This window comes from Typopeltis vanoorti, chromosome 10 (genome assembly GCF_054136105.1).
Source record: "Typopeltis vanoorti isolate ZY-2024b chromosome 10, IOZ_Tvanoo_1.0, whole genome shotgun sequence".
NCBI classification, from domain to species: domain Eukaryota; kingdom Metazoa; phylum Arthropoda; class Arachnida; order Uropygi; family Thelyphonidae; genus Typopeltis; species Typopeltis vanoorti.
In genome coordinates, this window is record NC_143558.1 from 52038906 (window position 1) to 52059034 (window position 20129).

Sequence of the window (20129 nt, forward strand, 5' to 3'; positions counted from 1 at the left end):
GTAGCAATTTCCAGAAAACAGTCAGGAGGAATGATTTCTAGAGTACATATCAATACTGAAGTAGAAAAATCCATCAGAAACCAAAATATAGAAAGGCAGCTGGAGCAGATACTTTCCAGTGGCTACACTGCATAATTCAGAAGATCTTGTCAGCGGACCGATTTCCAGATGATTGGACTAGAGCTCACATAAAGAGAAATAAAACTGAATGGGAGAATTACACAGCAATTTCCCTACTGAGTGTTCAGGTAAGATATATACAAGCATACTTAAAAAAAATAGACTCTGAAAAATTGTGAAAGGTACGAGAAAAGGTTGTTCTTGAAGAAGAACAATTTGGGTTCGGGCCAAATAGAGATTGTCAGGATAAGAGTTTCACTCTAAGACAAACAGTTGAAAAAACATGGAAATATAACAGGGATCTCTATTTTCGTTTTCTAAATCTTGGAAAGGCAACTAACCAGATGCTAAGAGAGAAGCTGTTCAGGAATGCTACAATTATGTGGTGTAAATAGGACATTTTATTACATGATCTATATTTAAGTTGTATAGCAGCAGTTATAAATCAAGGAGGTGCAGGAAGATGGTTGACATTAAATCAGGTGCGAGATAAAGGTGCACATCATTTATATGGATTGCATTACGAAGAACAGTGGCATTAAACATGATATCAAAATGGGATATGTTAATCTCAACTCTTTACTTTTTTGCGGATTATGTTATAAACACCGCACACATGATACTGACATGCTATAGGCCATGTGACCTTTCATGTATGCAAGAGATATAAAATAAATAAATAAATAAATCCAGTTTAAGTGTGCAGGATTCCCTAAATAAACTGAATAACTTCCGTAATAAATGTGGTATGAAAATGATCAATAAAAAGACAAAGACTATACAAAGAAGCAGGAACAGTGAATATATTAATTGCATCTTGAATGGATGCAATTAATATTTAGGAAAAAAAAATTAGTAATGGTGGCAAATTAAATATGGAAATAGACAACAGAAGGATAAATATTGCCCACACCAACTACTAATGCTATATTTTCCACTTAACATCCACTAATTATGCATATTACTTTGCAGTTAATTTTGACCTAAAATTATGCAAGAAACAAAATATTTCTTTATTACAATTTGGTACAGTTAGTATCTATTGTCTATTGTCTATTAACAATTCTTCAAAGTTTCCTTGGTTTCACTAAGTTTTAATTTCTAGAAAATAATTCTTCCTCACAAGTGAAATTTGCTGACCTAGCTTTGATGGAATTCATTATTGTTATTATTATTGCACTCTCACTAGAATTGGCAGACTTATCGTGGGTGGTTGATTCAACTGACAATATCATTTATCATACTGAATCTTAAAATCCTTAACACTCCTTGCATTAACAACACATTCTGGTAATGCATTCCATTCACTGACAGTTCTCCATGTAAAAAATATACTCCTCACACCTGTCTTCACCACACTTTTATATAACTTCCAGGAATGACCTCTGGCCTTCCCCTATCACTTTATACTTTTTTATAATCCCCTCTGGATTAATCTGATAAAATCCTATCACTACTTAAATGTCTTTATCATATCACATCTCTTTCTCCTATCCACCAAACTCTGCAATCCACATTCCTTCAACCTCTTTCCATAACCAGCAGTCCAAAGTACTGATATTGTCTTAGTCAATCACCTCTGGATCTTCTCCATTGTCTCCACATCACACTGAAAACCACGTGATCAGATTTGTACACAATAGTCCAGGTGTAGTCTGATCACACCTTTATACAGTGGCAAAACCCATTCCTTATTCCTACATGTTAGCGCACATTAATTGATGGATTAATTGATCACATTAACGAGGTTTACCTGTATAATAAAATATATATGTTATTTTACATGAATAATAACCTTTGTCAATGTTTCTAGAATACACATCTACCATGAAATTCTATAGCATAATCCATAATTCATGAATATACATTTAAGCAGCTTTTGTATTATTGTCCTAATTATTATTATTATTATTATTATTATTATTATTATTATTATTCAGGCCTCCATGGAGTCAAAATACTCATCGTGGGAGATCATTCCTAAGAAACACAAAGTCTATCATACCACTTCTTAAACTCATTGACCGTTCTCGCACTCACCACTCCATCAGGCAATGCATTCCATGGTTCAACCACCCTCCATGCAAAGAAACCACTCCTCACCCTCTTGCTCACAGTTTCCTTTCTTAACTTCCAGGGATGGCCTCTTGTCATCACTCCTTCCCGCTGTTCAACCAAGCGAAAGCACTCCCCAGTGTCAACCCTGTAACCACCTCTCAACAGTTTAAAAGTCTCAATCATATCACCTTTCTTTTTTTCTATCCACCAAACTCTGCAGTCCACATTCCCTCAGCCTGTTCTCATAACTATCATTGTACAGTCCTGAAACCATCTTTGTCATCCGTCTTTGTATCCTTTCCACAGTTAATTTATCCCCTTCAAATCCTAGGGATCAAAACTGAGAACAGTAGTCCAAGTGTGGTCTGATCAGGGTCTTATACAATGGAATGATAACTGTTTTATCTCTGCACGTCATTGTCATTCTCATTATTGAAGCAATCCTCTGTGTTGCCTTCTCCACCTTTGCAATATGTCCCCTAAACTTCAGGTTTCTATCAATCATCAACCCCAGATCTCTTGATTCCCCTACTTCCTCCAATATAACTCCTCCCATAGAGTATGCAGTGTCTCATCGATGTTTCTCAAACCTCAAGACCTTATTGCAGCATTTTGCAGCATTAAACCGATACCCCCAATCATTTGCCCATATATCTAGTTTATTCAAATCATCTTGCAGGGCTGCCGCATCTGCACTATTACTAATAATCCTTCCCAGCTTTGCATCATCTGCAAACAACTGAATATCCCCTTGCAATCCACTGACAACGTCATTGATATAAAGGTTAAACAATATAGGTCCCAGTACTGAGCCCTGTGGATCCCTACTTATAACCTTCTACTTCCTTGAAACTGTCCCACCATATACAACTCTCTTATACCTATCGGACAGCCAATCCTGAATCTAGTTGACCAATCTGACATCCAAACCTATGTGTTGCAACTTTAATATCAGCTTATCATGTGGCACCTTGTCAAATGTCTTCGCTAAGTCTAAGAAAATGGCAGTATGTGCCTTTCCCTCATCTAATGTTCTTGTAACTTTATCATAAAAGGCTATCATATTGCTAAAACAAGAGCGCCCTTTCACAAATCCATGTTGACTCTCAAAGATAACATTACCCTCATCTGCCCAATGCTGTATATGGTCCCTCACTACTTTCTCCAAGATCTTAACAACTACTGATGACACACAGACTGCCCTATAATTAGACACTTCCAATCTGTTACCACCATTGTGCAATGGTACTATCTTACCTTCCTTCCATTCCCTGGGCACCTTTGCCGAAGCCAGACTTTCATTGAAAAGCTAGGTCAAAGGCACTGTCAGTTCCCTAGCACATTCTCTCAAAACTCGTTGTATTTGAAACACACACTCTCCTCCTGTACCTCTAAACCTCGAACCTGCCCAATCCCTCTAGCATTAAAACTGACTCCTCCAGGATGAAATACTCCAATAAAATGTTCATTGAACAATTCCACTATGTCCTCTGCATCAGTCACTCCATTCCCATTTTTATCCCACAACATCATTCTTCAACAGTCATTTCTCCTCCTACTGGCCACATTGGTAAAAAATTCCCTAGGATTTTCTTTGGATCTTAGGGCCAATCTCTTCTCATATTCTAGTTTCGCTTTCCTTATCACACTAGTCACTCTTCTGGCCTGTGTCTTATATTCTTCATGCATCTTCTCTTCACCTGTCTCCTTATATCTCTTCCATAGCCTCTTTTTCACATCCAATTCCTGTTTAATATTGTTTGTCATCCATTTACTACAAATTGTGTCCTTTTGTTCACTCGTGGTATACAACTTATCATTGCTGCTAACAAATATTCTTTCATAATTTCCCACATGCCAATGATATCCTGGCCTTCTAATTCCTCCCTCCATGAAACTTCTCCAAGTCGATGTCTTAGACTATTATAATCACCTGTCTTATAATTCGACATACATTCCTGTCTCTTTGATACACCTGCATGTTTATTCATTTTCCAAGTCAAAACCATATGGTCACTCTCTCCAACTGCTGGGAGAGATGTCATCTCAGTGATTATTAACTCTTCTGATGCTATAACCGAATCCCAAACTTTTGTTCTCTCTATTACATGTTGCCTAAGACATTTGTCCCTCAAGAATTCTAGAAATTCCATTCCCTTGTTGCTACATGCATCTTTCTCTCCCCAATTTATACTACTGTAGTTGAAATCTCCCATAACAATCATTCTTTTTGCACTTGCCAAACTCAATTTTCTAAACATTTCTTCGTCTCCACCCTCTGTGCTCCTGGGTCTGTAGCAACACCCCACTAAATATCCTGTATTGCCCACCTCTACCTCACACCATATGCTTTCAAATTCATTACTGCCACTGCCTTCCAAAGTCTCTACTCTTAGAGGACATAGGCCGTCACTTATCATAAGCAGTACTCCACCACCAAGCTTTCCCTTTCTATCCTGCTGAAAAATGCTGTACCCAGCGACTTCTATTCCTGTTATTATATCCTCTTCTGTCAACCATGTCTGAGTGATCCCAATAATGTTTGGCCAGGCTGATGCTCTGTGCCAACAATTCCCCTCCCTTGTTCCGGATACTCCTGGCATAGTATAAAGCAGCGCTTCTCAAACTGTGGGCGCGGCCCCCTTGGGGGCCGTAGGTTTTGTTGAGGGGGGCCATGAAATAATGAAAACAAATTTAAAATGTTTTAAGACTAAGTATATTTTTTTTTATTTTAAAAGAAACGTATTTAACTTTTATTATTTCTTTTTTGTTATTTTTTATATTTTAATGGAAAAATTCACACATTGGTGTTGGTTCACAAACTTTGCTTCCTGTGTATTTCGGCGCTTAACGAATATTAGTAAATATTGCTTATTCATATGTTTCATTTCAAAGCAGTGGTTAATTGTATTTACTTCGAATGTTCTCCAGGGAATTTCCAAATCTTTCTGTCCCTTTCATAATGCGTTCGTAATCAGGGACTGTTGATATTGACTTTATGTTGATATTGATTTTATATACATATCAAAACTCGTTTTATATTATCACTGTCATCCGAACTAGTTTTCTGTTACCAATAAAAGTTTCGCATACACTTCACACATGAAAAAAAGCTTAAACAAGTTCATGTGGGGATATAGTAACTCGCTTGCAGTGGTAAACAACCCTCCCTGAGAGCCACTATACTGCAGAGGCAATAAAAATAAGTACTTTTATTATGCCAGTGAATAAGGTATGAGGAGTCTGTGTAATATATTTCTCAACAAATAGTGCAATTAGAGACAACTGGGATAAAAACACACTAATTAATGAATCACATGTCCCCTCATACAGAAACCATGCTGTATAGACTGAAACAAAACCATATGTTGCATGGGCAAACATAGTATCTAACTAAAAACTATTGTTATTAATTAGATGTATGTGAGTTCGATTTCCCAAGGCAGCAATAAAATTCAACCGAACGTGTTAAAATTCATAAAAGTGTTAAAACTAAGTAATATATATATATATATATATATATATATATATATTAAATGTTATGGCAGTTTCACATATGGAATTTGGTTGAAGAGAGTTAGCATTTCAACTCAATTGTCAGCTATGCTTTTATCTTTCGGTTGCGCGATCTTTTGTTAATACCGCACCAATCATATGCACGTTTTAATAAACAGACTGCCTTTGCTGTCTGTTTCGCGTTAGGCTTAATTACCGTAAAAGGAGAAAAGTCACAAAAGTGAAAAATGTTCCTGGTCCGGGGATTCCCATATTCCGGTAATATTCACTAATTTCAAGTTATCAGTCTGTGGTGTGCCAGTATCGGTAAGTGGTGATATTATTTGATCTATTCTACGTTAAAAAATTTAACCCTGAGATGGATAAGTGGTTGATAAAAAATAAAAAAAATATCCCATGAACAATCAGAAGAAGCAGAAACAGACTAAAAAAAAACAGGACACTATTTCATATTTTACCAGAACAGACCGTATTGTCTTCAGATCCAAACGATAAGAGGCAAAAAATGTAATATATGCATTTGATTTTTGCAATATTCGCTGTGTATGTTTCGTATTGAATATAAATACAATAAATATAATAATAATATATCTCTATTACGATTTTTTTCGAGGGGGGGCATGAAATATTTTAATTTTTGCAAAGGGGTCCTGACATCCAGAAGTTTGGGAAGCACTGGTATAAAGCATATAAATGCCATTGTTTCTATACCCAGCATTATCCCCTCTAGACTCCACTGGGCTCAGTATTACCTGATATCGTCCCTCTTCTCCCAAGTACCCATTCCCACAAGAGGATACTCTTGCTACCATCCACCCTTGGACACACTGACTTGTTCCGAACTACAATCTCTCCAGATGCCTACATCCTTCCTCATTCAAATATAAGCGGTCTCTCGCATATAATTCCCCTCTGTCCTCAAACGAACTCTAGGCATCCACATATTCCATACCTCTCTTGTCACACATTCTAGCTATTACATCATTCAATATTACTGCTCTTCTGCTCAGCTTGTCATTATCATACATAGGCAACACACACACACACTATCTTTCCTGTCTGTGTCTTCTTTCGTACCACCTCAAGCAATAATTTCATATCTCTCGCTGCCCTATTTACACCACCACTCAAGTAATTTGTTCCCACGATCACAATCATCTCATCCACCCTTTCACCTCTCTTAACTGCCAAAGCCACAGTTTCTATTGTTCCTCCTGGCAAACACTTCTCACACATCCGATCTTGAACGCCACGGATCATTGAGTCCCCATACATTATACCTCTTACCATTCCCTCTCTCCTATTGTTTCCATTTTTAAAGCAATTTAAAGCAATAAAGTATTATTTGCTAATGACAATAGAAAGTTCTATTTTCATTAGCATATCCATTGTTTCATTACTTCACAGTGATTTGTATATTGAAAAAAAGTATATTTGTAAATGAAGATATTCTTCTGCAGCTTAAATTCAAAGTGTCTATTCATACAAACTAAGTTTTAATTTTAATATTTTATGTTGTGAGTTGAATTTTTTTTTCTTCTGTTGAAAGTATGGAAATAAGTTTATATTATAATATCTGAGACTCATATAAGTCCTCTTGCAACATATTTAAAGCAGGTGTTGATAATTCATAAATCATAACTAATACCTCTCATAACTTCAATAACTGTTTTCTTATGTAAATTGCATTTTCTTTAAATTATTGTTTTTTTCAGTTACACTGGAAAACACACAATTTGCCTCTGAAATGAAAATAGCGATTATCTACTGATTTCGATGTGTTGAACCCAAAATTAACAATAAAATCTGCCAATTGGCTCTTGTTTAGAGAAACTTAGTCTTCAATGTGTACATAAGTATCATTTGTCAATGCTATATTTCATTCTCCTGATTGCGACATATTGCATAACATTTCATGTCAATCATGCACAATACCTCCAGGAGCTATTGCACTATTTGCTGTTGCAATGCAGTTGAGTCATGACATTGCTGTTGTAAGATGATGCAATCATTAGTATAAAGTAAAGTCTCATTGAGTAAGTGTTTGTGTTCATTGAGTAAGTGTTTGTGTGACTTCCTGGGCTACACTCCCATTTACTCCTGCATCCAGCAGTAGTGACGCCTGTTCTTGTGTTAATAGTGCAAATAACTTTTCTTACATTTGTGGGGAAGTGATGTTTGCAAGCCAGTAAAAGGCCATCATTCTGTTAGTGAAAAAGCTGTATTTATTTTGGATGTAAGATCGGAGACCAGATACAGCCTGGGCTCCCACACATGTGCTAGAAATTTTCCAAAGTGGCTGAAAGGCAGTAAAGTGTCGATGCCATTTACTGTTCCTGTGGTTTGGAGGGAGCCAAGCAATCATGCAAATAACTTCCACTTCTGCATGGCACCGCCTGTTTAGGGAGGCATCATGAGGAAAAATAAGTGTACAGTAGTGTTCCCAAATATACCATCTGCTCTCTGACCAGTTCTACATGCAAAGGACTTCCCATTCCTCTGAAACAATTTTCCATCAATTCAGAGGACTATAAGTATGGAGGCAAACCAATGTCAGGTTTTCCTGTGCCTTCGGCATCTAATAATGATCCATATTTTGGCTATGATGCATGATCTGTGTCATTTATGTTTACACAAGAAGAACTGAATGATTTGTTTGTGATCTAGAGCTGTCTAAGGCCAAAATGGAGTTACTAGGATCAAGACTTCTACAATGGAATCTTCTCAAGAAAAATGTACAAGTCATTTCATTTTGCACTTGTTGTGAGCAGCTTTTGTGGCTTACTTCTGAAAGAAAGATGACTTTATGTTCTGCTATGATGCAGATTGCCTGATGAATTGCCTTTGAATCAAACACGACCTGTACGAACGTCAACTATGCACAGATTCGTCAAAATTGAGTCTCAAGGCAGTGTTACTGCATAATGGAAACCAGCTTCCATCCGTTCCAGTCATATATGCTGTCTATATGAAAGAAATCTATGACAACCGAAACCAGCTGTTGGACTGTCTTCTATACAGCAAGTATGGCTGGCTGTAAAAAGCTTTGTAAAAGCCATGGACTGGACTGGATCAGCTTTCAAGTACTTGGCTAATAAATTCCCTCGACTCAGCAAAGTGAAAATTAAAGAGGGAGTTTTTCTGTGTCCTCAGATCCAAGATCTCTTCATTGATGAGATGTTCAATAGCCTGCTACATGGTGATTAGAAAAAAGCTTGGAATGCATTCCATCTGGTGTCAGCTAACTTCCTCAGAAATATCAGGACAGAAAACTACAAGTAACTGGTTGTTTTTTGTTGTTTCTATATCACAAACTTGGCTGCAATATGTCCTTAAAAATATACTTGCTCCATTCCCATTTGGATTTCTTCCCTAACAACTGTGGCATGGTTAGTGATGAACACGGTGAACATTTCCATCAGGAAATTGCAATGATGGAGAAACGATACTAGGGAAAGTGGTCCACTTCCATGTTGATTGACTACTGTTGGATGCTCTCTAGAGATGATCTTGAGAAGCTATACAAATGATGTCAGACTTAGAAGAGAACATTTACTGGTATATGTGATAAGTACGTATTGCTGATCTCACACAAACCATAGCCAATTTTGCATTTTCATTGCTATATTCATGTTCAACACCTCGAAATCTATAAGAAATGACTAAATTAATCTGGAGGGCATGACTTTTGTAAAATTTTGTTTTCCAGTGTTATTTTATAAGTAAAGATAGCATATACACCATTACAAATCTCCATAATTTATGCTCTTTGACCTATTTAGAAATTTACGAATGAGATGGGAGGCACTTCATGAAGGACTGGGAGCTACTTTACGTCAAATGGATTCATGTTTACAGAGATTAAGTACTTTCTCCCAAGGACAGGAACAGTTATCTAAATGGTTACAAGATGTGAAACAAGCTGTTGAGCAGAATTCTGAACCAAAAGCAACATTACAAGAAAAGCGAGCTCAACTGCAGAGTCATAAAGTATGTGTTTTATTTATTAATTATCCATAACAATTTATCAGGGGAAAAAAAGGCATTTGAATGTAATAGCAAGGCTACAGCAGATGACTGTGTACTCTTTAGCCTTACTATAACATTTAAAATTTCCAGTAATGCATAATGTAATAAGTATATTTAGTGAGAATAAAATAATTAGTAATAATAAAATTAGTAACCAGTGCTGATTTTTAGGAAAGTATTTATTGAGATAACTTATATACTTCATGAGGGTGTACAAAAGTTTGATTTTCAGAAAAGAAAGAGATAACGAATTATTTGATAGTGAAACCATATGGGGAGTTCATTATTAGATGTGTAGTGAATAAGATGAAAAAAAAGAACAAGTCATTGAGACTTTGAATATGATGATCTGTGAAGCAAATTAACAGTGAGTTGTAGGAACCTATGGATGGATGAAAGATGATATGAGGATAGATATCATTTTCTGTGGCTGTTGTTAGGAATAATGATAGGTTAATAACAGCCTCACAAAAGGTAAACAGGAGAGCAATGGTAGGATGGTGAGATTTGAAAGAACAGAAGATCAAGGAAAAGTGATATTTATTGTGTAGTGGTGGTGGTTGCAACTGGACAAAAAGAGATGGGAAGAGAAACCAATATGGGGTGAGAGATGAGAATGAGTATGAAAAAAAAAAAAAGGTGGAGAGGGAGTTTGGGAAGCAGTTGGTGGCAGACAGGGATACCTTGGGATTTATGTGGAATCACTTGGGGAAAAAAATTAAGCATTGTGATAGAAAGCAAGTTTCAGGTTTGATGCAGGAGATTCAGAGCTGAGGGGTGGAATAAGTTGGACTTGCCAGCCATAGAACCAAAATGAGACTATGTTTACAAGTGTCAGGAGTATAAGAAATAATGAAGAAAATAATGTTATACTGAAAATCATTGATACGAGTGAAGCATGGTTGGATCAGAATGATATATACTGAAAAGAACAGAGATGAAATATGGTGGTTTCTGTGAGAACAGGAAGAGACGATGGAGAGTGCTAAATGATAGTGACGAATTATGCCTACTCAAGGTGGAAATATAGGCAGGAGAGATGGTGGATGTAATTTTGAGTTATGATGTGATGTGGAGGTAAATAGTCCACTTAGTTTGCCAAGTGGTTATCACAACTGCTCTCCAATCAGCAGACTATAAGTTTAGATCCTGCCAGATGCATGATTCAAACCAAAAGACTACAGGTTTGAATCCTGTCATTGCATAAATGTTTGTAAATGTTATTAGTTAGGAAATGAGTTTCATCACCCAATGTGACACTATAACTCCCACTTATTATGTTAGGGAAACATAATATTACACATACCAGATTGCTATCCCCCCTTCCTTTGTGTGTGTGTGTGTGAGAGAGAGAGAGAGAGAGAGAGAGATTATGAAAGCTATTGGCATAAATGTTGACAACGTTACCAGCACCACACATTATAGCACTCTTCCATGGCAGGTTTATACTCCATCCTGCTAGCTCTCACTCTATCAACTATTCAAGTTTCATACCCCATCATCTGTTTACTTGCAATTGTTTAACATGCACAGAGTTATCTTGACAGTTCAATATCTGAGATGTCTTATATTATCTTCAGTCAGTCAGCTCCCACTTGATTGCAGTAATGATACAACCAAATTGCATGTCATTCAGCTTGCTATTGTGCACATAAAAGAAAACCACTTCCAAAAATGCATAATTTATACAGATTCATTGAGTTTCATACAGACAATCTCCTCTGCTTTGTACAACCCACATTCCATGCTTTGTGGGATTCTACAACTGTTGTACAAAATAAAGATCTTTAATTTTGTTGTTTGGTTCTGCTGGATTCCCAGTCACATTGAAATTAAGGGAAATGAGACTGCAGACGCATCTGCTAGCTCAGCTCATACTTTTTTTGGTTTACTGTTTGACAGTCCCATATACAGACAGTTTATAAGATCAAAGCTACCTAATAGCAGTCATCATGGGAGGAAGCGCTGACATACAAACTGCATGAAATTAAGCATTGGAATTCTAGTGAATGTGGAAACAGAAAAGAAAAAATTGTTCTTTTTAGGCTCTTCATAGGTCCCTGTCATCTTACACACTCTTATTTATTGAAAGCTGATGACCCACCTATGCATGAGAAATGCAACACACATCTTACCATTCGCATACTCTGGTGAATTGCCAGCACTAGCTAATCTGGCTGAGCCTACAATCAGGCAGTTCTTATCAGACTCAGACAAATTGCATGATGTTTTTAACCTTCTACAAAGAATTAATTTGTACAAACACATTTCACTGTAATTTTGTTGATAGCCAAAATACTAATAAAATATAACCTATGCACCACACTCAAACCACATGTTAAATTAGCAATCCTGATCCATTCTTCTGAGAATAAACTTTATTCCCAACATGTAATGTGCTCTGAAGATGCTAGTTTGAAATCCAGCAAAGTATAAGCCAGTTAAAAAACATCTCTTTTAGTTCATTTGGTGTTATGATGCCATTAAAATAAATTAAAAATTATTATTATTATTTTGTGACACCTCCAAGGAGTCCAATGACTCATCGAGGGAGGACACCTACACTACACTCTCTGTCTCCACCACTACATCAAACCACCACTACCATTATCAGCATCAATGCCATCTACTGCCCACCATCACCTAGTATTCCCAGCATGGTTGGCTGAGTGGTTAACGTATCCACTCTCCAGCCAAAAGGCTGCAGGTTCAAATCTCACCATGGGCATGGATGTTTGTGATTGTCTGTGAAAAATGCTAGTAGTGGTGGTGGGCAGTAGATGGCATTCGCATAGTGGAGACAGAGAGCTGTAGAGTAGGTGTCCTTCCTCGATGAGTCTTTGAACTCCCTGGAGGTGTCAGTAATAATAATAATAATAGTATATTTTGTCTGTAAATTGCATGTATTCTGAAGGGCCAATTTGTCTGTATGCAGGATGAAAAAACCTTTGTTTCTGGGAGAAAAAACCCTGCTATCTCTATATGAGATTGGCTAACTCACCTTCAATTGAAAAATTCCATATAAAGATTCCTCCCATCATGACGAGAATCGAACCTAGGCCTTTTCCATTCAAAGGATGCAACATACTGTCGTTCTTCCAATTGCGCTATGGAGGTTAAAATGGAAAAGAGAAAAAAAACTACTATGCAGAAAATACAATCATCAGATTCGACTCTTAAAAAAATCTCAGTTTCGTATTTGTTGTTTATATTGAGTGAAATTCACAACATTTAGTATTATTTCAGCCTTCATAGAATCAGAAGAATCTTCAAGAAAGCCAAAGTTTCTCTGTAGATCAAAATTCAGATCATACCTTGCCTTGAACACTCTTGGGTCGCTCTCCCTCCACTTAGGCAATGCATTCCATTCCATTCCATTCGTTTATTTCTTCATTCAACATTCTATGCAAATAATCTACTGCTTCATTTCCTTATTCACATGACTATTATATAGCTACTTCAGCCAGGCCCAAGTGGAGATACCAAGGCTCCCACTGAAGAGACCTCAATAAAGGTCGAAACTAGTCTGGGTAGTGGCCCTTCCCTGAATGCATAACATTATAGATATCCGCAAGATGTGTTTTGCATTATGGGAGATACTGAGATAGGAGTGTTGGTAGCTTGCTCCACCTTTGCAAGGAGTTGCCCAGTGTTTATTATTATTATTATTACGGGTATCTCCATGGAGTCAGTAGACTCATCGCGGGAGACCCAAACTAGCAAAACAATATCTGTCATATCTCTTCTTGAATTCATTTACAGATGAAGAGCTCACAACAAAGTCAGGCAATGAATTCCACTCATTCACCACCCTCCAGGCAAAAAACCTTGTTCTGACACCTTTGTTAACCACACTCTTCTTTAATTTCCAGAGATGACCTCTTGTTCTTCCATCACTATCACACAGCTGAAACATTTCCCCTGCATCAATCCTATAAAAACCTTTTAGTAATTTGAATGTTTCTATCATATCCCCTCTTCTTCGCCTATCAACCAATCTCTGCAATCCACAAGCTCTCAATCTTTCAATGTAGGGAGCATTTTTTATATCACTCACCAACTTGGTCACTCTTCTCTGAACCCTCTCCACAGCCTCCTCATCTCCAAGGAATCCAGGTGACCAGACCTGAGCACAGTAATCCAAATGTGGAAGTATCAATGCTTTATAAAAGGGAATAATAACCTCTTTATCTCTGGATGTCAGTGTGTTCCTCAACAACCAAGTAATCCTATGTGCAATCTTGGACACCTTAGCAATGTGTCCTCTGAACTTCATCTCCTTATCTACCAATACCCCTAAGTCCCTAGCCTCATCAATCTCTTGGAGTACCTTTCCATCTATGTAGTACACAGCTGGTAATCTTTTAATCCCAAAATGCAAGACTTTACACTTTTCCACATTGAACTGACATCCATTTTCTTTTGCCCATTTTACCAGCTTATTTAAATCCTCCTGCAAACTTTCAACATCAGCTTGATTTTTTATTGCACTACACAACTTTGCATCATCAGCAAACAACTGAATATCTCCCTTTAAGCCGTTTCCTATATCATTTATATACAAATTAAACAACATTGGCCCAAGCACAGAGCCCTGAGGCACACCACTGGTCACCTGCCTCATTCTGGACTCGGCTCCTCCATACACCACCTTATGGTATCTCTCCCTGAGCCATTCTCTTATCCATATCACCAATTTAATATCCATTCCCATCTGCAATAAAGGTCGAATAAAGTGTTGTTCCACTTTACCCCAGTCCTGAAGATACTTTCAGGCGCAAACTTTGTTTGCACACACTTGGATAAAGGATTAAACTAAATTTATTATAGTTTGACCAAGTGAAAAATAAACTTTCGACATCTTTCTCTAAATCCAGGGTAATTTAATAAAAAGGTGGCACACCGTTTGGCAACTCATATAGGAGGAGATGACCTTGCTAATACTTCTGCCTTGCTATCTCCACTTGGGCTTGGCTCCCTCTGAAGAGACTTCAATATCTCCACTTGGGCCTGGCTCCCTCTGAAGAGACTTCAATAAAGGTCGAAACTAGTTTGCACACACTTGGATAAAGGATTAAACTAAATTTATTATAGTTTGACCAAGTGAAAAATAAACTTTCCACATAAATTCCTTTCTCTTTGAGAGTCCTGTATGCTTATTCAGCCTCTAAGTCAAGACTGCATTGTCAATCTCACCAGTGTGTCTTGGGGAGGGACTGATATCTCAGTTACAATCAGATGTTCTGATGCAAGGACCAAATCCAAACTCTCGCTCCTTATGTTACCTCCATTCTCTTACTGCTGTATGTTATTTTCTCTGCCCACTTTATACTGGTATAGTTAAAATCTCCTATAATGATCACTCACTTTCACATTCACATCTGCCTAAACATTCCCTTCTCATCAATCTTTCTCACCACTATCTCACGCTGCACACTCAAAAAATTATTAGTAGTGTTTCCTTCCAATCTCCGTCATTTGTGCTCATTATCTTGCCATTCATCACCCTTTTTGTTCTAACTTCAGTCTTACATCCCAACATACTTGTAGTGGTACTTTCCTCTCCTCTATCAGTCTCATATACTGTCTTCCTGTTATTCTCACTTTCTTTCTTGCCATCTGTTACACTCTTTGGTACACAATAAATAATGGAAAAAACTCACTTAGAAAGATTATTTATTAGTATAATTTTCGCCTGTGTGTCACAGGCATCTTCAGTACATTAAGCTCGAAATTAAACACTAACTGACAATTCCAAAAAGCACCACCTAAGTAGCTGGTGTAAGATAACTAAAAAGGTCAATAACTTTCCTAAAAATAAAAAAATAAAAAAATAAAAAAAATAAAAAAATAAAAAAAATAAAAAAATAATACAATAAAAAGTTAAGAAAGATTAGCTGATTTGTAAAGTACTATCTCCCATAAAGGGGATAGATGTAAGCCGTTGGATCTGTTTAAGTTAGGAGAATGAAGTAGAGTTTCACATGTTTCTTTATAAAGGCGTTCCATGAGAAACTGACTTTTGTGAAGAACTCTCGTCTTTCTCCAATGAACTCTGTGTCTAGTGAAGATGTCATGTTCAGAAAGTCCAGACTTTTCAGGTTTAAAGTATTCAATATAAGATTGGTCTTCTTCTAGCCGAATAGAGGTAGATCTTCCTGTTTGTCTGAAATAAGATAATTCACAAGAGCACGGAATCTGGTAGACACCTGGATGATTAAGATGTGGAAGCTTGTCCTTAGGAGAAGTGAGAAAGGTGGAGATTTTTCTAAACGGTCGAAAGGCAACAAAAATATTCAGTGGTTTTAAAACTTTTGCTATACGTTCACTGATGCCTTGTACATAAGGGATAGTAATGCGTTATTTCCTCTGTGTTTGAAGAGGAAGACATATTAAAACTACTCAAAGTTCTTTTAATGAAGCAATTCTTATAACCATTAGATAGAAAGGAAGAAGTTATGTATTGTAGTTCTTTCTGTAAAAGATCGTCTGTAGAACAAAAGGAGTGGGCCCGATGAACCAGTGTTTTAATAGTTCCTACCTTTTGACTGGGATGGTGATGAGATTCCGCATGGATATAATGGCCTGTATGAGTCTTCTTTCTATAAACTGAGAAATGTAGGTTACCATCTGGTTGGCGAAGAATTAGAAGATCTAAAAAGGCTAACTGATATGTCTACTCACGGTTTACCTCTTTTAAAACTCGTTGCACTCTTTTTCTTGCTATAAGTCTTATTTACTTCTATATCTGCAGTCATAGTTTCTTGTGCTCCCTTCTGCCTGCTAGACTCACACATCTTCACATTTTCTGATTTAAGAATGTTTCATAACTTATTAACATGTCACACTTTCTGCATATCTATACTTACTCACTCTCTTACTGAATCTCTCTCTTTTATATACACATCCTCAACATCTCTCTATGCATACATACATACTGCATTCATGGCAATGTATAATTATTGTAAAATCTGCACTCATTTTAGTCTTCTTTCACAAAAATCTACATAAAAATCTAAGCAATGACCTATTACTTTACCCTAAGGTAAGTATGAGAATAAATTCTTTTAATCATTGGTGAATAATTAATACCCATTTTTATAGAAGAGCAGAAATTAATGCTTTTCAGTTATAAAAGATCATAGAATGCATTTTCTTATATACATAATTTGACACAATATAGTGCTCTTTTACTTGTTTTCAATTTTTGCATATTAAATAATTGTGTTTTTGAAATTTATTTCAGGTTGTTCACCAGGATATTCTTTCTCATAAGCCATTAGTTGATGGTGTGTGTGAAAAAGCTGAGAATTTAATAAATGTCACAAAGGATCAAAATTTGCCTGGTTTTATCCAAGAGTTGAAAAACTCCTATAACATGATATCTTCCAGATCCAAGGTATATTTTTACAAACATGTCATAATGAGGTAGTTTTAATATTTTTCCTTTAATCATGATAGTAATATTATGCAGCACAAATTTGTCTTTTGACAACAGTAGATGAGTTTAACACAATTTGTATATGCTGGTTCACCGAGCAGTTTCATACCTGCTCTCCAACTAATAGGCTACTGGTTTGACTCCCACCATGAGAATCGGTGTTTGTGATTGTCTTTAGCTGGGAGATGAATTTCACCACTGAGTTCGATACCACCATCCTGTTTACATATATAGCATAGGGTTTCTACACAAAAAATATAAATTATTATTATTATTTCACGACACCTCCAAGGAGTCCAAAGGCTCATCGAGGGAGGGCACCTACTCTACAACCCTACGTCACCTTTCCATCCATCCCCTTCATCATCCTTCCATCTCCTACACCAATAACATTTACCTCTCACTGCCACCATTAGTATTTTTGGTCTGTAAATTTTTCTCATGAAAAACCTGAGTTTTCATGAGAAAAATTGTGATACCTCCATATGAGATTGGCTAACTCACATTCAATTGAAGAAAACCAATATAAAGATTCCTCCCGTTATTACAAGAATCAGATTTAGGCCTTTTCCAATCAAAGGGTGCAACATACCGTCATTCTTCCAATTGCACTATGGAGGCAATCAATTAGAAAATAATAATAAAAATCCTTTGGCAACCCACACTACTAATTTACTATTGGTTTACCTTTCATGGGTGGGAGTTAAATTTAAAAAAAATTATATATATATATATATATATATATATATATATATATATATATATATGTAGAAGGTATTTTACCTTGGGTAAAATAAATGTTAAAAATACCAAGCAATTTTAAACCTGGTTTTACTCCATTTCCCAAGTGAGCAAACAGACAAACAAGTCAAGTTTGCGCCTGCAAGTATAGTCTAGTTGATCCTACAGGTAGTGCAAGACCAAGGCAACTCGTGGTAAAGGTGGCATAGGTGGTAAAATACCTTCTACATTTATATCTCCTCCAGAGATTTTTATTTAATAAGGTTAAAACACCTTATGGCAACTTGTTCTGGTAAAATACTTATAAGCTCTGTATTACTAAATCTTGATATTTCTAGCCTAGCTCCTACTGACGAGCCCTCAATGAAGGTCGAAACCGGTCTGGGTAGTGGCCCCTTGCCTTTATTACAAAACATCATGCATCCCCTTCTTGGAGATGTGTTTTGGCATTAAGGGTAAATATTAAGATTAGTGATCAGAGCTTATGCTACCTTTACCACGAGTTGCCTTGGGGTCTTGCACTACCTGTAGGATCAGCTAGACTTGCATCACTTGCAGGTGCAAACTTGACTTGTTTGTCTGTTTGCTCACTTGGGAAATGGAGTAAAACTAGGTTTAAAATTGCTTGGTATTTTTAACATATATATATATATATATATTTCATTCCATGGCCAACAAAACAATTTTTTTTGTTTAGCAGTATTGAATTACATTGTCAGTTCAGGGTTGGATAAGCTTGCAAGGATTGTATCATCACATCATGTGACATGTATATGCTATGGCCACTCTTTAATGAGAGAGCTTGATTCACATTATTATTATCATTATAATTATTATTATTACCCTAAGATCCCGATGGAGTCAAAGACTCATCTAGGAGTTCCCTTTATCTTACACACAGCTCATCATACTACACCTTATACACATTCCCCAACTTTGCATAATTGGCAAACGAGTGAAGATCCCCAATCATGATATATCATTTACAAACAAATTAAATAGCAGGAGCCCAAGAACAGAACCCTGGGGCACACCACTGGCTACTCTCCTTTTTTGAGGTAACCAGGGTAACCACTGCTCCATCATACACAACTTGCTGGTATAGTTCAAAGAGCTTGTTTCCAATCCATATAACCAATATACTATCTATTCCCATTCTCTAATGTGTACACCAACTTATCACGTGGTAATCTATCAAATGCTTTTACAAATTCCAAGAATGTTACTGTATACGATTCTCCCTTATCTAACACATTTGTTACCTTATCATAAAATGCAAGGAAATTGCTAAAACAAGACCTACCCTTTACAAGTCTATGCTGACCATCATAAAGATTACAATGTCTGTCAACCCAATCCTGTAGTCTATTCCTAACTAATCTTTCCAACACTTTGACTGCAACTGCAGTTATACAGAGTGGTCTATAATTGGAAACTTCTGTCCTGGAACTATGCTTGTGCAGTGGCACTATATTTTCTTCTTTCCACTCCTTAGGAACCCTAGCCACTGCAAGCCTTCATCAGACAACCAGATCAAGGGTAACGAGACCTTGTTGACATTCCTTAAAAATATGTAAGTGGTGATCCATTCCCATATCCCTATTGATATCTAACCCAATCATCACATGATACACCTCTGATTCTTTCACTTCCAATTCTCCTAATACTTGCCTCCCTTCTATATATTGCACTGCATCATTTACACCAGTATGATGTACACTGATAAATTGCTCATTCAATAATTACACTATATCTTTTGCAACTGTCATTCTGCTGCTATGGCTTTCCACCAGTGTCAAACTGCCATAATTCTTCTTTCTCTTGCTTGCCATATAGCAGAAACCTTGACCTGACCAGCCAAAAACATGGTAAAGAATCTTTCTTTATCGTGCTTACCACCTTCCTAGCCTGTACTTTATACTCTTCATGGATCCAATCATCAGCCACTGTCTCGTAACTACTCTATAACATTTTCATTTCCAACACAGCTTGCTTGATTTCAATGGTCATCCATTTCACTCCTACTCTATTTACTCACTTAACCTTTGGTATGCAGTTATACATTGCTTGTGTTAGATACTGTCTTGTGAATTTTCATTCACTTTCAATATCTTTTCTGCTAAACTCATTTACCCAATATACTGATGCTAATTGACTACAGAGTTTTTCATAATCACTTGCTTTATACTTCCACATATATCCATTTTTGGCAGTAACCTTTTCT

General features: G+C 36.7%; 1 protein-coding gene across 1 annotated transcript in view; it reads left to right on the forward strand.

The window, feature by feature from the left end:
• LOC150102416 (muscle-specific protein 300 kDa-like) overlaps positions 1-20129 on the forward strand; it is a 1203500-nt gene that overhangs the window by 267550 nt on the left and 915821 nt on the right. Inside the window, exons 19-20 of the mRNA XM_090399574.1 lie at positions 9477-9684; positions 16970-17122. Coding sequence (XP_090255700.1) covers positions 9477-9684; positions 16970-17122 — 361 coding nt within the window. The remainder of the gene's footprint in view (positions 1-9476; positions 9685-16969; positions 17123-20129) is intronic.